Source organism: Bos indicus, chromosome 16 (genome assembly GCF_029378745.1).
Source record: "Bos indicus isolate NIAB-ARS_2022 breed Sahiwal x Tharparkar chromosome 16, NIAB-ARS_B.indTharparkar_mat_pri_1.0, whole genome shotgun sequence".
NCBI classification, from domain to species: Eukaryota; Metazoa; Chordata; class Mammalia; order Artiodactyla; family Bovidae; genus Bos; species Bos indicus.
Window position 1 is genome coordinate 758748 of NC_091775.1, and position 15469 is coordinate 774216.

At 38.9% G+C, this 15469-nt stretch overlaps 1 protein-coding gene across 4 annotated transcripts; it reads left to right on the forward strand.

Moving 5' to 3' along the window:
- Positions 1–10: 10 nt before the first annotated feature.
- On the forward strand, positions 11–15307 carry TMEM183A (transmembrane protein 183A). Of its 4 annotated transcripts, none has more exons than XM_070767717.1 (8): positions 11–261; positions 453–542; positions 1352–1519; positions 6817–6976; positions 9448–9628; positions 12124–12204; positions 13164–13319; positions 14609–15307. In XM_070767717.1, exons 1-8 carry the CDS (start codon positions 153–155, stop codon positions 14792–14794), a joined length of 1131 nt encoding a protein of 376 aa, XP_070623818.1. In that variant the 5' UTR covers positions 11–152; the 3' UTR covers positions 14795–15307. The 4 variants fall into 4 exon arrangements, with proteins under 4 accessions (XP_070623818.1, XP_070623820.1, XP_070623819.1 ...); XM_070767719.1 differs by having other exon boundaries at positions 13172–13319; XM_070767718.1 differs by having other exon boundaries at positions 6820–6976.
- Positions 15308–15469: the final 162 nt, after the last annotated feature.

Sequence of the window (15469 nt, forward strand, 5' to 3'; positions counted from 1 at the left end):
GTGATTGGTTTCTGAAGAGGAGAGTTGGCGGCTGATGCGACGCGGAGCCGGGGCCTAAGTCCTCGCGGGAGCTGCGGTCTCTGGAGCGGGATGGCAGCGGAGCCGGCCGGAGTTGGCCCTAGGCTCACAGATCCCGCTCTCTGGCCTGAAACATGGCCCGGGGACCTGGCCCTCTAACCCGGCCTCGCCCCGACACGGTCGCCATGCCCAAGAGAGGGAAGCGACTCAAGTTCCGGGCCCAAGACGCCTGCTCAGGAAGAGGTGGGCGAGGGGCAGGGGCGTTGAAAGACGGGGCTGGAAGCAGGGCTGGAAGGCACCGTGGCGAGTGCTCGCCTGTCTGCGATGGGAGGGCGGCTGGGGCCCTCTGGGAACTTGGAGTGCGCAGGGAATTTTGGTGGGGAGGAAGCTGAGGAGGGACGCCTTTTCCTTTGAGGGTTGGTACTGTGTTTCAGTGACCGTGGCGGATTATGCCAACTCGGATCCGGCAGTCGTGAGGTCTGGAAGGGTCAAGAAAGCTGTCGCCAATGCTGTTCAGCAGGAAGGTAGGCTTCCAACGAGTCTTTTCAGACTCAGACAGTAAACTAGGTTTTTTATTTTCCTGGGGTTCTGCCTCAGTGTTTTTCTTACAGTCCTTTGGGGATCTTCCTGTAAACGTGTTTGCTGTCCTCCGTTGTTACTTAATATTCAGAGGAGGGGAAAAATTAGCCAAGAGCAGTAGAAGTTTCTGTAGCGGTAATATTTTGTCTTTCTATTAAAAAATAAGTCCTTGATTACTCTTCTGTGGTTTCCACTGCTTTCTTCCTGCTTATTAATCTTCTTCCTATTGTTCACATATATTATTCTTCACTTAACTGCTATTTGTGTAATAACCTTGAAGCATTTTTTTTTCCTTTTTTCATGCTTCTCTTACTTTCAACCTTGAAACTTGTGTTTTTATAATAAGTACTGTCTCTCTCCCAAGATTAAGGTTAAATTGGATTTAATTCCTCTCAACATTCTCCTCAGAAATTATGCAAATGAAAATAGCATTCACTTTTTGCTTTTATCCTGAGGGGTTTATAGTGGAGAATAATTCACTCCCTTATTTCAGGTCTGATGTGTTTCACTCCCTTATTACAGGTCTGATGTGTTTTTGCAATTTTGGAATCAGTTTGCCCATTGCTTTCCAATTTTTTGTATTTAAAATGCCTTTTTTTTTTTTTTTTTTTTTTAACATTCTCAGCTTTCTTTAGCAGACTCCCACACTGCTTTTGCTTTTTTGTTTTTCTGTTTTCTTTTCCTCATGTATGCTGACACCGTGCCTAAGCCATAGGCTTAGGCTCTGCTGTCTCATTCTCTTATTTTTTTCTAGTAAAATCTCTCTGTGGCTTGGAAGCCTCCCAGGTTCCTGCAGTGGAAGCTCTTTCTGGGGCTGGTGAGCCCTGTGACATCATCGACAGCAGTGGTGAGACTGATGCCCAGGAGGAAAGCATCCATGAGAGAACTATCTCCAGAAAAAAGAAAAGCAAGAGGCACAGAGGTACAAGGCTTGCTTTCTTTTGGATTATTAGTCCTATCTGTGGTGATAACTTGAAGCTGTCACTTCTCAGTAACACAAGAGGTGATACCAGTAGGGAACCCGAGTTTGAATGTTAGGAGTAGGACAGGACTTTAATATACCAGGGCTTTCCACTTATATCTAAATTTGAGAGGAAAGGAGAGTCGTAACAGTCAGTATATTTCTGGAGCTGTAAACTGTAGTAGCTGTTCATTGAGAACGTATTATGATTGAGAACATTATCAGGTAAAATCCATTTAACAACAGGAGAACAAAAAGCCTTTGCATTTCTGGATTTCTGAATGTGTAAGGAAGAAAACTTTTGACAAAAATGTTCTTGTAAATATTTGGATTTTTATATAACCAGTTTCATTTCAGTTAGATATGTATGTACTCTGCAGTTGTTAATGTCTGCTTTATGTCTACTAGGTACTGTAGTAAATAGAAACATGTGATATTTATGTATTAGTGGTGATAAAACTTACACAAGTGAAACAAAGAAAGTTAGATTAATGGTATATAATGTGCCAATCCATCATTCATTGGTTTGCTCCAGAATTAAAAACTCATACTCTTGGAATGGAGCCCAGAATACCTATTCTTTTTTATTTGTAATTTTTGAAAATTATTTACGTATTGGCTGCACTGGGTCTCTATTGCTTTTTGTGGGGGCTTTCTCTAGTTGCGGTGGGTGAGGGCTACTCTTTGTTTTGGTGTGTGGGCTTCTCATTGTGGTGGCTTCTCTTGTTGTAGAACACATACTCTAGACACGTGAACTTCAGTAGTGGTAGCACACAGGCTCAATAGTTGTGCACAGGCTTAGTTGCTCTATGGCGTGTGGAATCTTCCTGAATTAGGGATTGAACCTGTGTCCCCTGCATTGGCAGGCAGATTCTTATCCACTGCACTACCAGTGAGGTCTCAGGGTACCTTTTGATAAAGCTAAAGTGGTTCTGATGATCGGCTAGAGTCAGGGGGAAGTTAAAATAATAATGTATAGTTTTGGTCTCAGATCTATGAGAACTTTCACCTATACTTGAGAATCAGATAACAGACTTTTGCATTTGTTAAAATATTTTGAAATAATCAGCAAATTTGGAAAACTCAGCAGTGGCCACAGGGCTGGAAAAAGGTCAGTTTTCATTCTAATCCCAAAGAAAGTAGTGCCAAAGAATGTTCAAACTACAGCACAATTGCACTCATTTCACATGCTAGCAAAGTAATGCTCAAAATTCTCCAAGTTTGACTTCAGAGTACATGAACCAAGAACTTCCAGGTGTTCAAGCTGGATTTAGAAAAGGCAGAGGAACCAGAGATCAAATTGCCAGCATCTGTTGCTTCATAGAAAAAGCAAGAGAATTCCAGAAAAACATCTACTTCTGCTTTGTTGACTATGCTAAAGCCTTCGACTGTGTGGATCACAACAAACTGTGGAAAATTCTTAAAGAGATGGGAATACCAGACCACCTGATCTGCCTCCTGTGAAACCTGTATGCAGGTCAAGAAGCACCAGTTAGAACCAGACATGGAACAATGGACTGGTTCAAACTTGGAGAAGGAGTACGTCAAGGCTGTATATTGTCACCCTGCTTATTTAACTTATATGCAGAGTACATTATGTGAAATACTGGGCTGGAAGAATGATAAGCTGGAATCAAGATTACTGGGAGAAATAGCAATAACCTCAGATATGCAGATGACATTACCCTTATGGCAGAAAGTGAAGGGGAACTAAAGAGACTCTTGATGAAGGTGAAAGAGAAGAGTGAAAAAGCTGGCTTAAAACTCAAAATTCCAAAAATGAAGATCATGGCATCCAGTCCCATCACTTCATTGTAAATAGATGGGGAAACAATAGAAACAGTGACAGACTATTTTCTTGGGCTCCAGAATCACTGTAGATGGTGACTGCAGCCATGAAATTAAAAGACACTTGTTCCTGGGAAGAAAAGCTATGACCAACCTAGATAGCCTATTAAAAAGCAGAGACATTATTTTGTCGACAAAGGTCCATCCAGTCAAAGCTATGGTTTTTCCACGTATCATGGATGGTTGTGAGAGTTGGACCATCACGAAAGCTGAGTACCGAAGAACTGCTGCTTTTGAATTGTGGTGTTGGAGAAGATTCTTGAGAGTCCCCTGGTGACTGCAAGGAGATCCAACCAGTCCATCCTAAAGGAAATCAGTCCTGAATATTCATTGGAAGGACTGATGTTGAAGCGGAAACTCCAGTATTTTGGCCACCTGATGCGAAGAGCTGACTCCTTGGAAAAGACCCTGATGCTGAGAAAGATTGAAGGCAGGAAGAGAAGGGGATGACAGAGGATGAGATGGTTGGATGGCATCACCAACTCAATGGATGTGAGTTTGAGCAAGCTCCAGGAAATGGTGAAGGACAGGGAAGCCTGGCATGCTGCAGTCCATGGGGTTGCAAATAGTTGGACACGACTGAGCAACTGAACAATGACAATTGAAATAATCAGTAATAAATGAACTGACATTGCTTTGCAATTATGCCAGTTATTGTCAGTTATACGACTCTTTTCCAGAACCAAGGATGCTAATAGACATTCTTCTCTCTTTCTTGCTTGAAATCCCTGCCTATTGTCACCATTGTATCAATGTTAGATATTGCTCTTGATTTTCTTCTTTGGTTTTGAGCACGTTCCACAGAAGACCTTACAGATTTTTAAAACATCTTTATTGAGACAAAATACATCCCTTTAAAGTGTGCAATGTATGGTTTTAATATGTTCACACAGAGTTCTGTAGCCATCAACATGATCTAAGTTAGAACATTTCTGTCAACCCAAACCTAATTCCCTCCTAACACTCTTTCCCACCCATCCCTTCCTCCCAGGCAACCACCAAACTACTTTCGGTCTTTATAGATTCGCCTACTCTGGACATTTCATATAAATGAAATCATATATCATATAATATGTGGCCTTTTGCATCTGACTGCTTTGACTTAGCATAGTGTTTTCAAGGTTCATCCGTATTGTAGCGTACATCAGTGTTTCATTCCTTTTTATTTGACTATTATGAATAATGTTACTAACTCATGGACAAGTTTTTGTCTGAAGTATTTTCATTTCTGTTGGGTAGGAGTGAAATTGCTAGATGACATGGTAACTGTGTTTAACTTTTTGAGGAATTACCAAGCTTTCTTTATGAAGTTTCCATTTTATGTCCCACTAGCAATTCCACATCCTAGCCAACACTTGTTATTTGTTTAACTTTTTAAACTATAGCCATTCTAGTGAATGTGAAGTGGTATCTCATGGTTTTCATTTGCATACTAATGTTGAATATTTTATGTGCTTATTGGCCTTTTGTATATCATCTGTAGAGAAATATCTAAATCTTTCACTCATTTTTAAATTAGGTTATATTTTTGTTACTGAGTTGTAATAATTCTTATGTATTCAGGAGCCCAGTTACTTATCAGACATATGACTTGTGGTTTACAAACTCTTAGCTATAATTCATCTTTTACTTCCTTGCTCCACTTTACCCTCATTAAGGTCCTTTATTCTCATCAAACCAGTCTCCCACCCCCCTGCCTCTTTTTTCTTTTAAGAAAGGAGCATATACAAAAGAAGAATGAATAGTATAATGAATCCCATGTGGCTATCACATACCTTCAACAGTTATCAACTCATGGCTGTTTTTGTTTTAGCCACTACCCCCTCACCCCTAATCTCAACACACACACGTGCACAATTAGTTTGAAGGTTTCCAGACATCCCATTATTATATCTGTAAATATTTTGATAATTATCTCCAAAAGATAAATGCTCTTTAAAAAATTATCACATGTAAAAAAGTTAACAGCAGTTTATTAATATCATCAAAATCTTGCTCAACTTATCTGTTTATTGCCTTCACATATGTTTTGTTTTTCTGAATATTCAGGCTTCATGTTAGCTGTTTATTTCACTTGGAATACTTCCTCTTAACCTATGCCTATCAAATTTTCTATGTCCTACATAACTTCCCTACATGAAGCTTTCCTTTACTGATTCCATTTATGTTTTGAAATTTCTTAATAATTAGGTATAAAATACTTGCAAAAAAAGAATATTGGCCATTTTTATAATCACTGAATTTTGTCCCTAAAGATAGAAAAATTTTAACAGTACTCTGCTTTGTAAAAGTCATCACGATTCTCAGTGGAGGAATTACTGAAAGTTGTTTGCCTTCTGAGAGAGAGATTTAATGTGGGAGAAGAGGGCCCCAAGGGCTGTAGGCCGAGCCTTAAATGGTTGCTGGAGATTTCAAGAAGCATAGGAACCACAAGAAACAATGTTTTAGAAGCATTGGTCTCCATTATGAAGAACCTAATGCAAGAACCTAATTGACTTATAGAGCTGCAGGAAGCGACTAGAAAAGCAGATGCAGCTTCAGGGCTTTGCCCTGGAAACAAAGAAACCTTGGTTTTGGATAGCTATATGACTAAGTCTCAATTAAAGTTTAGAGTTAGACCAGATTCTGGTGTCTCTATGGAGTGTGGATTTTTACTTGAATCTGACATGTATTATGGACCTCAGGGTCAAGAGAATTAACACTAATAAGGTCTGAAGGAGGAAGAAGTGAGGATATGTCCTCACAGGGTGTCTTTGATTACTGGATGCCCGTGGCCAGAAATGTAGACCAAGCTGATAGTGAAACCAGAAACTAGAAGAAAAAAAAACATATGTGCAAGCAATTATTGAGTAATGAAAATACATTGTAATTTACTTAGTTTTTTATTTTGTACTTTGAGGATTCCTTATACTATATAAAAATCAGTTTTGTTTTTTAAATGACTGAACTGAAGAAAATGATGGATGGGGATTGCAAGGGAAATCAAGGGTAGAATTTATAGTGTAAAGTTGGAATTTGGAGAAAACTGGGTTTTGTTTCCCTTGACTACACGCACAAAGTAATATGGGCCACAATAATATAGTAAAATGGGCACGGTAATATTTTCCTTGTTTTCATATTATTGGAGTTGAGTGGTATAATGTATGCTAAGGTACTTTGAAAACTTCAAAATAGTGTGTAAATACTGGTTAAATAAAGGCCTTAAGAACACAACCTATTCACTTGGGCAACAGGAAACCAAAAATTTTAGCAGCTGCAATAAGCAGGAAATGTGAGTTTGAGAGACTTCCTTGGACCTATTTAAACTATTTTCTTAACTATGCAAGCCCTGGGAGAATTGAAATGATTAGGGATCTTTATATGTGCATATAATAGAAGGTCAGAGGTTATAGTTCTTTTTTCTATTTCAGAAGACCTGAACGGGACTGGAGGAGAAGAGTATCCCATGGATATTTGGCTATTGCTGGCCTCCTATATCCGTCCTGAGGACATTGTGAATTTTTCCCTGATTTGTAAGAACGCCTGGACTGTCACTTGCACTGCTGCCTTTTGGACAAGGTTGTACCGAAGGTGCGACCACAGAAAGCTCACTATGTTATCTGTGTGGCTGATTTCATTGTTTTTGATTTGATGCTACTCCCTGGATGGTGACCTCTTCACTTTCTCTAATTCATGCCTGGGCATGAATGTAGCTTTGACTTCCTTGAGCTCCTCTTTAAAATTGATATTAATTCATTCAGGTAATTGTCTTCCCTATGATTACCTCCTTACCCCCAAGCAGAATATTTATTAGGTTGGTACAAAAGTAGTTGCCGTTTCAGGCAGTGAATTTTAAATCATTGTAACTAGGCTCAAACATATCTTTGTTAATCAAAATAGAAACCATTACATTCAAAACATTTTTGCCAACAAGAAATAAGTTTGTTTATTCCTGTAGCATGAAAATCTACGCCTCCGGATTCAGTGAACTCTTGGAACGCATTTCTGCCTCCTGCTGCTTGTGGAAGCGTTTTACCTGCAAAAAGTTGTTGAGATGCTTGAAGAAGTGGTAGTCAGTTGGCAAGAGGTCAGGTTAATATGGCAGATAAGGCAAAACTTCATTGCCCAATTCATTCAACTTTTTTTTTTTTTTCTTGTTCAACTTTTAAAGTGTCAGTTGTGCAATGTGCATTCAGGCATTGTTGTAGAGAATAATTCTTGGGCCCAATCTATTCACCAATGCTGGCTGCAGGCATTGCAGTTTTTGGTGAATTTCATCAATTTACTGAGCATACTTCTCAGGTGTAATGGTTTTGCTGGGATTCAGAAAGCTGTAGTGGATCAGATGGGCAGCAGACTACCAAACAGTGACCATGACCTTTTTTGATACAAGTTTGGCTTTGGGAAGTGCTCTGGAGCTTCTCAGTCCAGCCACTGAGCTGGTCATTGCTGGTTGTTGTATAAAATCCACTTTTTATCGCATATCACAATCCGATTGAGAAATGGTTCACTGTTGTCGAGTAGAATAGTAATGTAAAGTGAAATCGCTCTGCTCAGTCATGTCCGACTCTTTGTGACCCCATGGACTGTAACCTACCAGGCTTCTCCGTCCATGGGATTTTCCAGGCAAGAGTACTGGAGTGGGTTGCCATTTCCTTCTCCAGGGGATCTTCCCGACCCAGGGATCGAACCTGGGTTTCCCGCATTGTAGGCAGACACTTTACCCTCTGAGCCACCAGGGAAGCTCTAGAAGATGACGATTCAGAATGACAATTTTTTTTATTTTTGGTCAGCTCATGAGGCACCTACTTATTGAGCTTTTTCACCTTTCCAATTTGCTTCAGATGCCAAATGACCATAGAATGGTCAATGTTGAGTTCTTCAGCAACTTCTCCTATAGTTGTAAGAGGCTCACCTTTGATGATGGTTCTCAATTGGTTGTTGTCAACTTCCACTGGTTGGCCCCTACACTCCTCATCTTCAAGGCTCTCATCTCCTTTTCAAAACATCTTGAACCACCACTGCACTGTGATTGGTAGCAGTTCTGGGCCAAATGCATTGTTGATGTTGTGAGTTGTCTCTGCTGCTTTATGACCCATTTTGAACTCAAATAAAAACCGCTCCAATTTGCTTCTTGTCTAACATCATTTCCATAGTCTAAAGTAAATACAAAATAAACAGCAAGTAATGTCATTAGCGAAAAAAAAAAGTGAGAAATGTACACTAAAATGATGTATAATATATCCACATTTATTTAAGAATGTATTCCAATATGAAGTGGCAAAGTTCAACATTGTAAAATCCCAGTTACTTTTGCACCAACCTAATACTTTCAGCAAAAGTAAGGTCTCAAAAATAACTGTTTTTGACTTTGCTTCAGAGGTTTATCTTAGCTAGAATTCTCAGAAACTATAGATGCCCATCTGTTTATCTTTCCAACTGGGTTGGTTGTTTCTTAGATTTGCTAGTCATCTTGATTGCATAGTCTTTGCATTTATGTGGCTCTGTATAGTTGCAGTGGTGAGGAGAGTGAATGATGTGATTAATAAGAGGGCTAACTTTTGATGCTGGGTTAGAAGTGAAATGAAGATTATAAACTGTCGATAAGAGTATGGTGGAAGGGGATGTTATCAGGGAGTAGAGAACTTTCTGAGACATGTGACAAGAGAACCTGGTGGATCTTCTCCAGTGCAAGTTCTTTTGGAGTAACTGAAGTATATTGTACTAGTATCAAGTCAGAGACTTGCCCTTTTTAAAGTGAACTAGGATTTAAAAATGTTAAATGAATAGAGAAGTACAGGATTATAAGGTATATATGAATTGGGTTTTGCATAACAAAGAAAAGTAGCTGAGAAGTGAAGGAGATGGTGATTTGTATGTGTGTGTGTGTGTGTGTGTGTGTGTGTAAAAGAGAGAGAGACCACATGAGAGCACTAGGGACAAACTAACTACTGCCAGTGGACTAGTAATGTAAAATTTGTACAGAGCCCAGGAGTCCTAGGAGACGCCTAGAACAGAAGAGACAGGTCGCTTACTGGTAGGAGTAATGTGTCATGTTTCAGACACTACACACTGGATGCCTCTCTGCCTTTGCGCCTGCGACCAGAGTCAATGGAGAAGCTGCACTGTCTTCGGGCATGTGTGATCCGATCTCTGTACCATATGTATGAGCCATTTGCTGCTCGAATCTCCAAGAATCCAGCCATTCCAGAAAGCACTCCTAGCACATTAAAGAATTCCAAAGTAAGTGGGTATTAGTGGTAGGGTTTAAGAAATGGACTCTTGTATAACGGGCCTGTTATGATGGCTTGTTTCTAGCTTTCTTAATGGGGTGGTCTGGGGCTGTAGATACCAGGCTGCTCGGGGACTAATATAAACTTTCTGGGCTTGGGGGTATCGTTTCTCCAGGACATTCCTGCTGTGCTGGGCTGGCTTATGTTATCTTTACCTTAAAGCTTTCTTGTGCTTTTAGCATATTCCTTATTCTCTTTAATTTATTTTCATGCCTTATACATTGAACCACTTTAAATGGTTTGATGGTTTGAGCAAGGAAGAACACAGTTCTTCCTTGGTAGATGTAAACCATAATTCTCAAAAGGTGCTTTAAATCATGATATGCTGAGTAACTTCAGTCATGTCCGACTCTGCAACCCCATAGACTGTAGCCTCCCAGGCTCCTCTGTCCACGGGGTTTCTCCAGCCTAGAATACCGGAGTGGGTAGCCATTTCCTTCTCCATTAAATCATACAAAAATATAAAACAACTTACTAATTTTCTTTTTCTAATGTGACCTTGACATCTGGAATGTCACTTTCTCATTGACCTTCTTAAAAGATTCTGGTGTAGACTTCTTCAGCATTTGCAAAGTGCCTATTGTTGCCAGGCTCTGGGATGGATTGTTTCAGAGACTATAAAGTATTCCCACTCATAGACTTTAGCGCTCTAAAATTCTTCCTGTGTTCTAGGCCATTATTTATATCTCTGGATTTCCACAGTAGTTTATATTCATTTATACATTGTATTCAAGTTTCATTGTATTTTTCTGATCTGTAAGTAGGTCTGTAAGCCTGTGGTCCATTTTGTCCTTTGTTCCACCATGAGGTATCTGTGAACACACCTTTGCCAAGCTAGACTATTATAGCATATATGATTATTTAGGCAAGTCAATGTCTCCAACTTTTTTCTCATTCAGCTAATACTATTGTCCAAACTTTGTATCTTTTGAGTTTGTGAATTATTTTTTTTTTATTCTGTTCCTACCCAAAGTCTGATGTTCTTTAGTACTTCGTAATTCTATTTTGTTTTTTATGCTTTGGATGTTAATGATTCTTTTTCCCTAGTTCAGCTCTAGTGTAAGAACATTCTACCTGATACATATTGATTAAAAGAGTACTGTTGATTTCAAGATCATCATGGTTCTTGCCAGGATTGTAAACTGAGGTGATCAGGGTCATTGGCTGAGCTCAATTTAATGTCACACTAGTTGATGGACTTAGGGCAGGATTAGAATGCTGAGGGGGTAGAAATTTATTCCTTCTCATAATATGAGTAGACAGAGTATCTTTTCACATTTATAGTTTTCCTTCTCCCAAAGACCTTTGATCATCGCAGGTTAACTGTGGTGAGGTGGGATCACCCCAAAGCTGACCGTGGCTGGGTGCTAATCAGTTGCTGGGAGCAGAGCAGCACTGGGCAGACTTCATGCTGGACATCCTTGCGGCTCCAGTGCACAATGCAAGTGCTACTCCTAAATCTAAAATGCCCATGTCTTCATATTTTTATAATTGTATATTAATTTTTTAAGTGGACTACTAACAGTGGTGATAACAAAAATCTTAACCGAGACAGGAAGCCTAGGCCACCTGTCTGCTGTTTTTGTGTCCATTGTTTAGAGATCTGGAGGATGTGGGACCTGCAGTGGCCTATGTCCCATGCATTGCCTTGCTAGTATAACCATAATCGCATGGCATTCAGGAAGTTGCCAGCATGCCTGAAGGAAGTTGTCACATGTTGCTGGACTCCACCTTTTCGTATTTGATTCTCCCTCTCTCTCTTTTCAGTAGCATAGCTTGTGTGGGACACTGGAGCCGTTGTGTTGGCAGCAGAAGTGTTTGCCCCTTAAAGCCAAGCCCATTATTTTTGATGGAACAGCAGGACGTACAGGGCATGTCTGAAGGGCAGGACAGCTGGCACGGCGGACGACCCACCCCTTATCCCCTGGGAGGTACTTAACTTCTTGTGTTAACCCTAGCTGTAGCCTGACTTTCCTTGAGGGGCTTACTCTAGATTGAATTCAGCTCAGCTCTGTAGTTTCCATACTGGCTGTCTGCTCCCAGAAGGTCCTGAGTGGTTTGCTCCTATTACATTCAGGGTTGGCTATCTCTGCCTGTTTTATGGCTTTGTTATCATCTTATCTGATGGCTACTGACTGCCCTTATATTTTAATATAGAGTAGTGGCCTGCTGAATGCCCCAGTCTCTAGAGACCGTGTTTCTGTCTTTAAAGATGAGAACAATAGGGGTTGACCTTAATAGCATCTGAGGTTGACTTTTATCGGTACCTCTTCTCTTTACTGAACAGCCTTGGGGTTATCTCTTCTCATGTTGCACCAATGTCAAATTGGGGGGTGAGGGGGCAGGATATGGGGGTTTCTATCTGTGCCAAAGTAAAATCTCAGCATTGGAGCCATGGCTGTCTTTAGAGCTAGCAACAGAAAGGTTATTTTTATTTTCTTACAGTGCTTACTTTTCTGGTGCAGAAAGATTGTTGGGAACAGACAGGAACCAATGTGGGAATTCAACTTCAAGTTCAAAAAACAGGTATGCGTTTTTATCATCTCTTTGCTTTTCAGATAATACCTTGCTCTGATTTTACTAAACATAAAACTGCCTTTTTAAAATCAGATACTACACATTAAAACTTATAATAATGTCATGAAAAGAAAGAGGGAATTATTTTATATTAAAGAGGCACAAAGATTTAATAGCTCAATGCATAGAGTAAACCTTGAGCAGATCCTGGATTAATGAACAATGAGATACCTCTTTATGTATAAAAGACATTTTTGGTACAATTAAATTTGAAGATTCTGTGGATATTAGATGATATGAAATTATTGTTAATTTTTTTAGGTGCCAATGTTACTTTCAAATGACTTTGCCTCCCCCACCTCAGAGCTGTGATTTTTTTTTTAAACATGTGAATATATATATATTTATAAAATGAGAGATGTGAGAGGAAAGAAAACAAATATGGCAGAATATCCAATGGTAAAGGGTATACAGGAGTTTATTGCATGGTTTTATTAATTTTTCTGTATACTTGAAGACTTAAAAGTAGGGAAAAGGAGAGAACTTGTTAAAACAATGTATTGAGGTTATTTGCCTAGAATTTTTTTTCAAAGAAAATGTATTTGTAAACAATAATAATTCACATGGTTGTATATATCTGAGGCAATTTGAGGAAGCCATGGGGAGAGGGACTGCCAAGAGTATTTGCAGGAAGAGCAGATACTATTGTACCTTTCTTTCTGCTTTTTGCTTGGACTGTACCTGAGATCTTGGCTACTGAGAGGACCTGTTCTGCATGTGCTTGCATGTGTTTCCTCCTCTTTCAAAGGGCTTTCCTTGATCTGTGTAGAAGCTGATATATGTACTAAAGAGAGAAGAGATAACAGAAAAATGGATCTCAGCAGCTTTAGTTAAGCATTTTCATTGGTGGAGTCTTAGAGCCATAACATTTCCTCTAATCCATGAGAGTAATTCTTAATTCTTCTCAGTCCCCAAGATTAAAGAGCAAGTGTATGGGAGGATTGCAGCCTCCCATTCAGTACGAAGATGTTCATACCAACCCAGACCAGGACTGCTGCCTACTGCAGGTCACCACCCTCAATTTCATCTTTATTCCAATTGTCATGGGAATGATATTTACCCTGGTAAGTGGAGACAGGATGTCATCCTCAGTTCTTTCGTAGACTGTCACTGTACCTAGAGTTTGAAAGATTTGTATATTTAACCACTGAGGAAGAAATATTTGAAAAAAATTATTGTTTAAAATAATTTTAAATAAAATCTGAAAACTGACTTTTATATTAGGACTAGACTTATTTGTGGAGAAGTTAGTTATGTCTGAGAATATTTTACCTCTGTTTCCTTCTCCATAGTGAATAGAATGGTTTTATATCTCCTGTGTTGTGCTCGTTAATGTTTGAGAAACATTATCCCATTAAGGTTAATGGTAAAGCATGGGCACTATATGTCAGGATCTGAAGTATGCATGTGGTATCATAAATGGAATATTAAAATGTAGGGTTACAGCTCTGTCCTTTGTGTGATTCCCTTGACTATTCAAGGTTTAGCTAAGAATTAGATTGGTAAACAACAAATATGCCTCTGGTATATTTTCCATATTTTTAACATTTTTAACTGGATTGGCAACTGGAGAGTTCATGTAATTTATCTTTTCTGTATTTTTGGCTTATTTTCAGAGATATGTTCCCCTCCACATTGAAAATAGCTTTATTCTTTTTTTAATGGTAAAATAAGTAATGCATACTTCATGTGAAGAATTAAATAATACATAAACATGTTGAGACAGTAAAGGTAACTTAGACTTGTATCCTATAACTGCACTTAACTTCTGGGGAATTGTTCTTTAATGTTTCTGTTAATATATACATGTATATACCCACTGTCTTAAATAATTTTGTGTAATTCAAAGTATGTCATATATCTGTTTTTATGGTACGCATCTCATTAAGCCACATTAATGACTTATTTATATACTCATATTCCATATTCTTCCTATTCATACAATTCTCTATCCATCTATATATGTTGATATATAAACACATTTAGAGATTTTGTGGTTTATTTTCCAAAAAAAAGTCATCAGATGTATCTCATCAAAATCCCTTCAAATCATCTCTTATAGCTCCAATCCAGTTTTTAAAAATTGTCACTGATGGTACTCTATGTGCACATATCCTAATATGTGCAGCCATTTGAGAGGCTTTCTTTAGCACAGTTTAAATATATGAAGCTAAGAAAAACTTATAAAAACCACTGTTAATTTTTAATATTTTTGCAAAGGTGCTGGTAGTGTAACTTAGAGATTATTTTGTGGCCTAGTCCATATCAATTGTCTAGACTGTTTCATTTCAGAGTGTGTCATAGGAAAACAAGGTTGTTAAATTTGGGTATTGAATTTACTTTTCCCTCCCAGTTTACTATCAGTGTGAGCACGGACATGCGGCATCATCGAGTGAGACTGGTGTTCCAAGATTATCCTGTCCATGGTGGTCAGAAACTGCGCAGTGAACAGGGTGTGCAAGTCATCCTGGACCCAGTACACAGCGTTCGACTTTTTGACTGGTGGCATCCTCAGTATCCGTTTTCCCTGAGAGCATAGATACTGCTTCCTGTCACTGAGGGCAGCCTTGAGCTAGGCCAGTCCATTTGTAATCAGATTCCAGTTTGGAAGGGGCAGCTGGATTGTATATCTAGTCAATAATCACATGCTCTTTAGGTTTCTGGGGTTCCTGGTAGAAGAAAGAGAAGGATTGAATCAGGAGGAAAAACAACTATGATTTTTAAACATATTTTAATGTAAAATTTTGCATTTGAAAGGAGAAACCTGGCCCTATTTTCTGTGTTAAACCCCATTTGGTGCTACTGAGTTTGTTCTTTATTCTTTTACCCCAGCCAAAGTGGATGATCTTGCTTTAGGGGAAAATTAAACTCTTAAGTCTCCAAACAAGGAAATTTTAGCATTCCTTTATGGATCAGAGTAACCTTAGAGGCATAAAATTGTTGCTACTCTTGCTTTCAGTTTAGCTGCCCCTCAAATTCAAGTGAATATTTCCTTGTTTCCCTTTACCCTTATCTAGAAATAAAGCAGGTGACAGGGTTTTCAGAATCTTAATGAGATTGACTTGTGTATCTTTCTTTAAAAATATTTGTTGCATAAATTTTTTTGGCCAGTTTTGAATTTTAGGTTTTTTTTTTTGCATGAAGCTGATAGTGGTGATGATAATGATTTTGTGCTATATTAGGAACTTTTCATAATGTCTCTAGTTCTCACGAC

What these genes read in the sequence shown, in the direction of transcription:
- TMEM183A (XM_070767717.1), top strand. Translation starts at nt 153, where the DNA reads ATGGCCCGGGGACCTGGCCCTCTAACCCGGCCTCGCCCCGACACGGTC. An exon ending in GCACATTAAAGAATTCCAAA is followed by an intron (nt 9,629 to 12,123) that starts GTAAGTGGGTAT and finishes ATTTTCTTACAG; the next exon opens with TGCTTACTTTTCTGGTGCAG. An exon ending in TGGGAATGATATTTACCCTG is followed by an intron (nt 13,320 to 14,608) that starts GTAAGTGGAGAC and finishes TTTCCCTCCCAG; the next exon opens with TTTACTATCAGTGTGAGCAC.